This window comes from Schistocerca americana, chromosome 3 (genome assembly GCF_021461395.2).
Source record: "Schistocerca americana isolate TAMUIC-IGC-003095 chromosome 3, iqSchAmer2.1, whole genome shotgun sequence".
NCBI classification, from domain to species: Eukaryota; Metazoa; Arthropoda; class Insecta; order Orthoptera; family Acrididae; genus Schistocerca; species Schistocerca americana.
In genome coordinates this window covers 948684011-948696320 of record NC_060121.1, presented here as the reverse complement: position 1 = coordinate 948696320, position 12310 = coordinate 948684011, and the positions used below count along the sequence as shown (strand labels likewise).

Sequence of the window (12310 nt, the reverse complement as noted above, 5' to 3'; positions counted from 1 at the left end):
ATACCCGTTTATCATCTGCATTTCTTCTTGGTGTAGCAATTTTAATGGCCAGTAGTGTATATGCAGGTGTGGAATTGACAGTAGACATTTGGCGGCCAATATGATTATTACAAATTTTGAACTATCAATTTTGTTTATTCATTCGGCCAAATAGTGGTGATAATGAATATTGGAATGGTTGAAACAGGTTTATCTCCGCTCGGCTAAGGGGATGTGTTCTGTGACAGGAAACAGAGGGACTACAGATAGATCGTCTCTGGTTTGTATGCCACCATAAAAAATCATTATGAATGAGCACACTGCAGTTGTTCGTATGTTTTTGGTTCTGAGAGTTAAACAGCTGGGGCTGTTGTTGTTGGATGCAACCACGATCAAGGAGTGTGAGCATGCCACCCAAGAGAGCACAAATGAGCTTCACACAATGTACACGGGCTGAGCTGCTGGGAGCAGCGCTGGCTGCCGGTCCAGCCGGCAGACGGCCAGGTGGCTTCGGCGCCGTCTCGGCGCCGCCCTCGACCCCGGGTCACGGGAAGCGGTCCGCCGCGGCCGAGCCCAGCCCAGTCCAGTCCCAGTGGCCGGGGTCTGGCGCGGCCGCATCGCTGCTGGCGATCAGCCCCCAGCCTCAGCCCCAGGCGAGACCGTCTCGCATGCCGAGCCGCGGGCGCCGCCGGCGCCACAGGCAGGCAAGGTCGGCGCTGGGCCCCCACTCCGCTCCGCACTGCCCCTTTTGGCACGACAGCCTGCCTGTCCCCGGGTAACACCCGTCTAAAAGTGACAGCGAGACACCTGTCCCACGGGCGTGTAACTCCGCTTCATCAAAGGGTTACCAGGTGACCAAACTGGGAACACACTCTAGCTGGCATGAGGTGGTGGCAGTGATAAGGTGGCAGAATAAGCTGCCCTGAGCAGATGGTGTCGTCGAAATTTAGTACATACTGCAGTATCACATTATTTTCAGTGGAAGAATACTGAGGTGGAACAGGGGTCAGTCGACCACACATGTATCCAGGTATAGACTTTTGTTCTCACTTGGCAATTGAATTGTCCTGATTGGCATGTGGTATTTTTAAGCTGAAAATTGCTCCACCTTATGGAATATACAAGCATATGAATATCTAACTAATGATGAATATACAAACACAGTGCACTAGCAATGAATTCAAATGGCTCTAAGCACTATGGGACTTAACATCTGAGGTCATCAGTCCCATAGTCGTAGAACTACTTAAAACTAGGCGGCCTAAGGACATCACACACATCCATGCCCGAGGCAGGATTCGAACCTGTGACCGTTGCAGCAGCGCGGTTGCGGACTGAAGCGCTTAGAACTGCTCTGCCACATAAGCCGACTAGTACTGAATATTCAAGTGTAACTGACTGATAATGATTTATGCAAGCATATCTGATTAATAACTTGCACAGCATCTGATTAATAATGCAAAATTAAGCGCTTCGGGAGTAATTTACCTTATTTAAACAACTTTATGCACCGGAAAAATTTCTTAAGGCACAAAGACAACTCATACCAACCGTCTTTTCTGTTGTTCTTTCTAACCACGCCTGCATCACCATAGCAGTCCTGTAGAGTTGTCGGAGAAACTGGCACCTAAATTTTGGAAATTTGTGGTTAAGTCTGATGGGACCTAACTGCTGAGCTCACCGGTCCCTAATCTTACTCACTACTTAATCTAAATTAAATTAATTAACGCTAAGGACGACACACACACACCCATGCCAGAGGCAGGACTCGAACCTCAAACGGGGGGAGCCGCCCGGGCAACTGGCACCTACCTATAACTCTCTTACGACCCTGCTTCACAGTTAAACACACATCTGAAAGAAAAGCGACGCTTCAGTATGCCTTCCGGCAACCGATTGTGCAGTGGGCATGTTTGGTCCTAAAATGGTGTTTTTTTAAAACCCTTGCTTATAATGTAAGTTTCTAGCAGAAACCATATATTGATTTTCAGACGAAATAATTATTGGTTATTTTCTAATATTGGTGATTTTCGGCTTTTTCCGTTTTCAGTGCTAATTGAAAAGCTATCGAGTCAGCAGAAAATGGTGGACGAACACAAAAATTACAACTGCTGCATACAATTCGTACAAAAACTGTATGAAAGTTGTAGCAGAAATGGTAACAGTGGAAAGTAAACAGCGATTACAATGGATGCCGCAGATTTTGTCATTTCATAAATTTTTTGCGAACGGTGTTTATGTCCAAAGAAAAGTAAACTTATCTGTTTGTTTATTTCTTTGTCCCTTGTAGACGTGCCCAACATGCACCTTCCATTGTTCAACGGGCATCCTCAATACTGGAGCTGGTTTGCACAGTTAACTTTTCGTTTAAAGCACACTGAATTTCTCAGATGAACTCTAAATCTCTTTTATTTTCCTATTTGTTTCATCAAGTGCGCATCCGCTTATTACTCTCAGCTGTAAAACAATTTAAAAATGTATTAATTATTTCCCTAAAATAATCATCATTACTATTTTCGTATCGGAATACTGTTTATATGTTATTTTGTTCTTGCACTAATTAATCTTCAGGCCTGCTCTCATACCGTAGAGTTGTCTTGTAGAGTTGGAGAGTCTTGTCAATTACTCCATCTTTTACTGTGGTTCTTCTGCACCCGAAAAATATAAATATTTTAACTGAAAATTGATGAGTAGTCCATCCATATATGTTCCTCGTAAAGCGATATAGTGTACTAAAAAGAATAAGGGAAGACATTTTAGTTGTATGTCATATTCCATTAAGCAATAATTGAGGACTCGGTATGTTACCAAATCATTGCTTTATCTTTCATAAATCAAGAACGTAACAAAACATTATTACATCTCGATAGTTTACATAAAAAGAATTAAAATGTCCTATAGGTGTTGAAAACAAAGTAGAAACAATCATCCGGCTCGTTACCTGGGCCTTTTCATTGGACTTTGAGAGTTTCAATAATGTGTATGACGTCCGTGAGCGTTTATCACTGCATGAGATCTACGTGGCATGCTTCGTATACGTCTACGGAGGTCACCCTGTGATATCCGTTCCCATTCTTCAATGAGAGCCTATGAGAGTTCTTGGAGAGTCTGTCATGGGATAGGACACCTTTGTCAACTATATCGCACATTTGCACGACGGGATTTATGTCGGGACTCACCGTCGGCCACTCCATTACTTCAATGTCCAGGCTTCACAAGAGATCCCTGCTGACGTCCGTCTCATGGGCCCTGGCATTAGAAGAAATTCATGGCCTTCACCGTACGCAGCAGCCACCACAAGGTCCAATATAATATGTTCAATGTACTGCCTGGTGTAAGGCGACTATGGACAACGACAAGATCCGTGCTGCCGTCTACACTGAATCTTCCTCGCAACATCACAGAAGCTTGGAAATACGTCGATTTCCTGTACAACATTTGGCAGGTATCGCTCATCATAGGTCTTCACACACGGATATGCCCATTAATTTGCGTCAAATGATATTTGGACTCGTCTGTGAATAACACCCTCCACCAGAGACGAAGTTATAATCGTACTTTGACGTGGGAACAGGATAACTGAAGGCGCGCTGCAAGATGTTGTTGCGTCAAGTGGGTTACTCTAACATTACGTCTGGATCGTACGGTCCTTTCTCGAAATCTGTTCATTACAGTCTGATCGGAGACAGACTTCTAGTGCTCGAGCGGTATGTACGAGGTGCATTCAAGTTCTAAGGCCTCCGATTTTTTTTCTCCGGACTGGAAAGAGATAGAAATATGCGCATTGTTTTAAAAGGAGGCCGCGTTCATTGCCAATACGTCCCAGAGATGGCACCACCGTACGGCAGATGGAATTTTACCGCCGGCGGCGAGAATGAGAACTGTTTTAAATACTTAAAATGGCGACGTTTTCCTTACTTGAACAGCGTGCAATCATCCGTTTTCTGAATTTGCGTGGTGTGAAACCAATTGAAATTCATCGACAGTTGAAGGAGACTTGTGGTGATGGAGTTATGGATGTGTCGAAAGTGCGTTCATGGGTGCGACAGTTTAATGAAGGCAGAACATCGTGTGACAACAAACCGAAACAACCTCGGGCTCGCACAAGCCGGTCTGACGACATGATCGAGAAAGTGGAGAGAATTGTTTTGGGGGATTGCCGAATGACTGTTGAACAGATCGCCTCCAGAGTTAGCATTTCTGTGGGTTCTGTGCACACAATCCTGCATGACGACCTGAAAATGCGAAAAGTGTCATCCAGGTGGGTGCCACGAATGCTGACAGACGACCACATGGCTGCCCGTGTGGCATGTTGCCAAGCAATGTTGACGCACAACGACAGCACGAATGGGACTTTCTTTTCGTCGGTTGTGACAATGGATGAGACGTGGATGCCATTTTACAATCCAGAAACAAAGCGCCAGTCAGCTCAATGGAAGCACACAGATTCACCGCCACCAAAAAAATTTCGGGTAACCGCCAGTGCTGAAAAAATGATGGTGCCCATGTTCTGGGACAGCGAGGGCGTAATCCTTACCCATTGCGTTACAAAGGGCACTACGGTAACAGGTGCATCCTACGAAAATGTTTTGAAGAACAACGTCCGGGAAGGGCTGCGCGTGTGCTGTTTCACCAAGACAACGCACCCGCACATCGAGCTAACGTTACGCAACAGTTTCTTCGTGATAACAACTTTGAAGTGATTCCTCATGCTCCCTACTCACCTGACCTGGCTCCTAGTGACTTTTGGCTTTTTCCAACAATGAAAGACACTCTCCGTGGCCGCACATTCACCAGCCGTGCTGCTATTGCCTCAGCGATTTTCCAGTGGTCAAAACAGACTCCTAAAGAAGCCTTCGCCGCTGCCATGGAATCATGGCGTCAGCGTTGTGAAAAATGTGTACGTCTGCAGGGCGATTACGTCGAGAAGTAACGCCAGTTTCATCGATTTCGGATGAGTAGTTAATTAGAAAAAAAATCGGAGGCCTTAGAACTTGAATGCACCTCCTATAGGACTCCACCATGCAGAGAAAGCCAGATATCGTTCTTCACGTGGGGTTGTAACGCGTCGGTTACCTCGTCCAACTCGCCTTTGTACTGACCTATCTTCCTGTAGTGTGTCCACAATCTGTGGATGACACGTGCAGAGCACTGGCATCTGCAGTAACACGACCGAAAGCCGGCCCTTTCTTGATCAAATAGACCGCCTGTAACGTCGCGAGTCAAACCGCAATAGTGTTTTAATGCAGAAGGGGCTCGTAGCTTTGGAGCCGGTGGTGGTGACAGCCGCATGTATCTCAGCGTGATTCACTCGCACCTGTCGCTAGCACGGCCGTGGGGAGCGCTACTTGTGTCAGTTCCAGCGACAGAATGTTCAAGTCCCTAAGAATCTAAATAAATGATACCAAATGTTATTCAATTTTGATAAAACTTAATATGTAGCCTTTTGTTATTAAAAAGAAGCTGGTTGTAAAATCTCATATTTCTGGCTGGGATACTTTCAAAGTTAGAGCAAATTACCAAAAACCGACACTAGTAAGATTGAAGTCAGTTCGGATGCATAACAGTTTTGTCCTTTGCTATCAGTTGGAATCACTACTGAAGTTTGCAAAACGTCAGTAAGTTTGAATTTTTATGCTTAAATAACGTACACTATTTTTCGTTTTCGTAATAGAGAATTCAGTAAGAATTAATATTCATTTAATAACTATTTGTTTTGTTGTGTAAATAAATGAGAGTAAATGAGAGCATGTGTGAGGGACATGCGTCAAGATTCAATATTACCTCATGTTAAACATTGTGTAACTTGGTCATGGGAAAGTGTGCAACGAAGGCTGTAATTCTCCCTACTTGCTGATGACGTATGTCCAAGTGTGCTTGTTTTCATAAGAAGGTAGCCAGAGTAGTTATTTGTAATGTTTTTCAAAAGTTATTTCAAGATTAGTTTTCGTTTGGTTTGGTTTGGTGGAACATTTTATTAATATTTGCAGCATAAAATGGCGTTAATGCATCCTTGAATGTTGACTGGAGTAAAACAGTTTAGGCGCGAATATGATCTTGAAACATCAACCAATCAGAGTGAAGTCTTTCCCGCGCTCTATCAAGTAGTATATGCACTGTGAGCAACACAATTGAGGCAGTCATGGTCTCGCTGTCGGACGTGCAGGTCATGTTGAATGCATTTACGGACAGATTGTGAAAATTTGAGCTTTGTGAAGGAATTAGTTGGAGAGATAAACGCGTGTGAACTCTTGGCCTTCGTGTAGTGAAATACCGCGTGGCACGTTCAGTATTCAAATACGGAAAAATTTTTGGCGCGCTACTTCTTTTAAAGAATCCACTGAAAGGTACCGAATGTAAACTCACGGACAGAATACAGACTGTGAAATCGCGTAACAATTCGGGTAGAACTGGAGTACATTTCTGGCTGTCTTGCGTGTGTACGAAACTGTATTAACAGTGTGCTGAGGATCAGTGATATTAGCTAGTAGTGTAAATGTGAGCAGATGGTACGTTTTTATTTTTGCTTCTCAAGGCAATAAAGAAATTTTGCTACATCTTGACATTTTTCTAAAAAGATAAAGCAATCGTCCTCCACCCTTCAGAAGAACACGCATTGTCTCCAACAATGAATGGGACGTAGTTGTTTGCGTACACATTCAGTATGTGATTATGTCTTAAGAGTCATTCTAAGCTTACACTAAGTACGCATTGCCACTTTATGAGAAAGAAGATTGCTAGCATGGGAACTTTCCCTCTGAACTGCTGTACACCTCAGCGACGTCTTTTGAACATTTGGCTGCTGTTATGAGATTTTTTGAAAACCTACCTTGTAGTTGTTGCCTGTGGTCAATAACTCCAGCCAGTGGCTGCATTTCCTTTGTGGAGGTAACAAAGGGACTACTGTTGACAAAGACAGTGTGCATCTCTCTCTACATAATTGTTATAAGATATTACAGGAGATATAGCTACTTAGTTTGTGCGGACTCTACAAACGTAAGTACGGACGATGGTATTTTTCAACGCTGCTTTTAACATCATCTGGACAGTACCTACGTTGCAGAGAAGCGGGATGGTGACTAGACGCTGTGCTGAGGTAGATGGAACAATTGCTATTGACAGTACGCCGGTTGACAGTACGGTGTAAGTAGTTATGCGAAATTTTAACCCAGCTCCGCCGCACGTTCTTGCAACTTACAGTGCGTTAAGTTGTCGCACAGCATGTGCTTCATTAAGTGCAGCGTCCACGAATGACAAGTGTCACCTACATACCCCACTAGAAATCTCAGGGACACCTCTAGGCACCTCCTTATGGGGCGTCACCTAACACTGTAAGGCATGACACATTTAATTTTTGCCTACACTGAAAATGAAGACCTCAAGCCATGCAATAAGAGCACAGGTACCACCTTAATCAAAATAGATTTAACATACCGGACTTTGATACTCGTGTTCCCCTAATTCTTTCCAACAGTGTATTTTGATTGATACTAACAGGTGCAAGAGGTGAACGTCTGTATTCTACGTGGTATGGACCTAGGTCGGTTTCCTTAATTATAAGATCTAATTATTGGCTATTTCCTTAGCGGGAGGCTATTAGTAGAATCACCTTTTGAACCGCTCAGCTTGCAATCTCTTTAGCTCTCCATAAGTGTCAGGGTTTACTATACCTTCACTACCCCACACGTGTTTTATGACAGCAACAGATTTTAGTTCCGTACCAGCTCCCATTATCGACAAATAGCTCGCACACGTCACTCGTCGCTCAAAATGTGCGTTGGTATCGTGTTCGCCGGATATTCTGCAGCTGCTGCGCTCGCCCTTCATGTAACACGGCGATGCAAGATATTAACATAAACTGTGAAAATAGAAAACGTGTGGGGCGTGTCTAGGCGCGGCCACTCACGATCCTCTATGGTGGCGGGTTAGCGAAGGCTCACACCGGCCGAAGCCAGCACTCAGACCGGCCCGTGTATTCGTGAAGGCTGGAACATGGTCTAGTTTAAAACTGAAATTTTCTGCTGTCTTTCGTAAATACACGCAGGAGACAGACTGAGGCCACTATAGGTCGTGAACTGGAAACGGAATATCTACGTGCAGCAACTGCTGCTGGATATCTGATGGTAGATAACGTCCGAAACGCATTGTATGAGCGTAGAGTTAGTTATTCCTTGCCTGGTGCCTGACTTTTACCATTGCAACCTAGTGAGCCTGAACGCAGAGCTATTGACTTTTATAATAACGGTCTCCTGAATCCCGCATGTCTTTATGTCTCATTTATTTTACCGCAACAGATGGCCAGCCTCTAGTTGCCATCAGGGTTATAAACCCCTTACGTCATAATAATGGGCAATCCGGTGTGGTTTTCTTGATTATGCCAATTTTAGATCAGATCGTACCATTGACTCATATAATTCTATTTACACGAAATCTTTCGGAGATATTCGTCATAAGGTCTTGCTAATTAAATGAAAGAAACGTAAACTGTGGATAAAACAGCCGCCATGGTGATTTCCATAATGCTCCTCTTCATCTTTGAAAACAGTTTTATTTAGCTTGTTGTCTGATGAGGAAAAAATTTGTCAATGCAAGGTACGAATTTCAAGTATGATTGTTTTCTTGCTTGTTATTTCACGCCGATTTATTTCATTTGTAATATCTGGTGACAGCTGTATGCCGAAACATATTATGTAACTGGAATTAAATAAATTAGTAGATCGACTACATGGAAATAGAAATGAAGAGTATAAAAATAATCGTATACTCATAATAGGGATAGTGAAATAATGAAATATCTACATCTACACACATATATACTGTGCATGCAACATTTATCTCAAATAATGCGTACCGACTACTTCATAATGTTGTGCAATGTGTTACCAGCCTTTTGTGTGTGAGAGAGGGGCGGTAGCTTCAGATGATGTGGAACTTGACGTCATTGTTTGCAACCGGAATAAAATAATAAATAGATCCTTTTACCAACCTCCCAATTAAGAGGATACAGTTGTTGAAAGGTTCAAAGAGAACTTGAGTCTGATTTCAGACACGTACTCGACTCATACGATAATAGTTGGTGGTGACTTTAATTTACCCTCGATATGTTGGCGAAAGTCCGCAGTTCGTGGTCGTGCGGTAGCGTTCTCGCTTCCCGCGCCCGGGTTCCCGGGTTCGATTCCCGGTGGGGTCAGGGCTTTTCTCTGCCTCGTGATGACTGGGTGTTGTGTGATGTCATTAGGTTAGTTAGGTTTAAGTAGTTCTAAGTTCTAGGGGACTGATGACCATAGATGTTAAGTCCCATAGTGCTCAGAGCCATTTGTTGGCGAAAATACATGTTTAATTCCGGAGGTACGCATAAAATATCATCCGAAATTGTGCTAAATGCATTCTCTGAAAATTATTTCGAGCAGTTAGTTCATGAGCCCACGCGAATAGTAAACGGTTGTGAAAACACATTTGACTTCTTAGCAACAAATAATCCTGAGTTAATAACGAGCATCAGAATCGATTCAGGGATTAGTGAACACAGGGTTGACGTAGCGAGATTCAGTACTGTAATCCCCAAATCCTCGAAAAACAAGCGAAAAATATACCTATCCAAAAAAGCAGATAAACTTACACTTGACGGCTTCCTCGGAGACTCATTCCAAAGTAATAATATAAGTGTAGACCACATGTGGCTAAAATTCAAATAAATAGTATCGGCAGCAATTGAGAAATTTATACTAAATAAATTAACAAACGACGGAGCTGATCCTCCTTGTTACACAAAACGGGTTAGAACACTGTTGCAGAAACAACGAAACAAACATGCCAAATTTAAACAGAAGCAAAATCCCCAAGATTGGCGGTCTTTTACAGAAGCTCGAAATTTAGTACGGAATTCAATGCGAGATGCCTATAACAGTTTCCACAACGAAACTTTGTCTCGGCACCTGGCAGAAAATGCAAAGAGATTCTAGTCGTATGTGAAGCATGTTAGTGGCAAGAAACAATCAATGCCTTCTCTGCACGATAGCAATGGAGATACTGTCGAAGGCAGTGCTACCAAAGCAGAGTTACTAAACACAGCCTTCCGAAATGCCTTCACAGAAGAAGACGAAGTAAATATTGCAGAATTCGAATCGAAAACAGCAGCCAACATGAGTAACGTAGAAGTAAATATCCTCGGAGTAGAGAAGCAACTTAAATAACTTAATAAAAGCAAGTCTTCTGATCCAGACTGTTTATCAATTAGGTTCCTTTCGGAGTATGCTGATGCGTTAGCTCCATACTTAACAATAACATACAACCGTTCTCTCGACGAAAGATCCGTACCCAAAAACTGGAAAGTTGCACGGGTCACACCAATATTCAAGAAAGGTAGTAGGAGTAATCCACTAAATTATAGGCCCATATCGTTAACGTCGATATGCAGCAGGATTTTGGAACATATATTGTGTTCAACAATTATGAATTATCTCGAAGAAAACGGTCTATTGACACACAGTCAACATGGGCTTAGAAAACATTGTTCCTGTGAAACACAACAATTCACATGAAGTATTGAGTGCTATTGACAAGGGATTTTAGATCGGATCCATATTTCTGGATTTCCGGAAGGCTTTTGGCACTGTACCGCACAAGCGGCTCGTAGTCAAATTGAGTGTTTATTGAATATCTACTCAGTTATGTGACTGGATTTGTGATTTCCTGTCAGAGAGGTCACAGTTCGTAGTAATTGACGGAAAGTCATCGAGTAAAACAGAAGTGATTTCTGGGGTTCCCCAAGGTAGTGTTATGGGCCCTTTCCTGTTCCTTATCTATATAAACGATTTTGGAGACAATCTGAGCAGGCGTCTTCGGTTGTTTGCAGATGACGCTGTCGTTTATCGACTAATGAAGTCATCAGAAGACCAAAACAAGCTGCAAACCGATTTAGAAAAGATATCTGAATGGTGCTAAAAGTGGCAGTTGATCCTAAATACCGGAAAGTGTGAGGAACACGTTAAATTTCGGTTAAACTATAAATCAGTCTAATCTAAAAGCCGTAAATTCAGCTAAATACCTAGGTATTACAATAACGAACAACTTAAATTGGAAGGAGCACATTGAAAATATTGTGGGGAAGACTAACCAAAGACTGCGTTTTATTGGCAGGATACTTAGAAAATGTAACAGACCTACTAAGGAAACTGCCTACACTACGCTTGTCCGTCCTCGTTTAGAATACTGCTGCGCGGTGTGGGATCCTTACCAGGTAGGACTGACCGAGTACATCGAAAAAGTTCAAAGAAAGGTAGCACGTTTTGTATTATCGCGAAATATAGTAGAGAGTGTGCCAGAAATGATACAGGATTTGGGCTGGACATCATTAAAAGCCTCCCCCCATGAACCATGGACCTTGCCGTTGGTGGGGAGGCTTGCGTGCCTCAGCGATACAGATAGCCGTACCGTAGGTGCAACCACAACGGAGGGGTATCTGTTGAGAGGCCAGACAAACGTGTGATTCCTGAAGACGGGCAGCAGCCTTTTCAGTAGTTGCGAAGGCAACAATCTGGATGATTGACTGATCTGGCCTTGTAACAATAACCAAACCGGCCTTGCTGTGCTGGTACTGCGAACGGCTGAAAGCAAGGGGAAACTACGGCCGTAATTTTTCCCGAGGGCATGCAGCTTTACTGTATCATTAATTGATGATGGCGTCCTCTTGGGTAAAATATTCCAGAGATAAAATAGTCCCCCATTCGGATCTCCGGGCGGGGACTACTCAAGAGGATGTCGTTATCAGGAGAAAGAAAACTGGCGTTCTGCGGATCGGAGCTTGGAATGTCAGATCCCGTAATCGGGTAGGTAGGTTAGAAAATTTAAAAGGGGAAATGGATACGTTAAAGCTAGATATAGTGGGAATTAGTGAAGTTCGGTGGCAGGAGGAACAAGACTTCTGGTCAGGTGACTACAGGGTTATAAACACAAAAACAAATAGGGGTAATGAAGGTTAGGTTCAATAATGAATAGGAAAATAGGAATGCGGGTAAGCTACTACAAACAGCATAGTGAACGCATTATTGTGGACAAGATAGACACGAAGCCCACACCTACTACAGTAGTACAAGTTTATTGCCAACTACCTCTGCAGATGACGAAGAAATTGAAGAAATGTATGATGAAATAAAAGAAAATATTCAGACAGTGAAGGGTGACGAAAATTTAATAGTCATGGGTGACTGGAATTCGGTAGTAGGAAAAGGGAGAGAAGGCAACGTAGTAGGTGAATATGGATTGGGGGACAGAAATGAAAGAGGAAGCCGCCTGGTAGAATTTTGCACAGAGCAGAACTTAATCAAAGCTA

At 43.1% G+C, this 12310-nt stretch overlaps 1 protein-coding gene across 1 annotated transcript in view; it reads left to right on the top strand.

Moving 5' to 3' along the window:
• Window positions 1–386: 386 nt before the first annotated feature.
• The window catches only part of LOC124606570 (transcriptional regulatory protein AlgP-like), a 101360-nt gene continuing 89436 nt past the window's right edge, over window positions 387–12310 (top strand). Inside the window, exon 1 of the mRNA XM_047138555.1 lies at window positions 387–754. Coding sequence (XP_046994511.1) covers window positions 387–754 — 368 coding nt within the window. The remainder of the gene's footprint in view (window positions 755–12310) is intronic.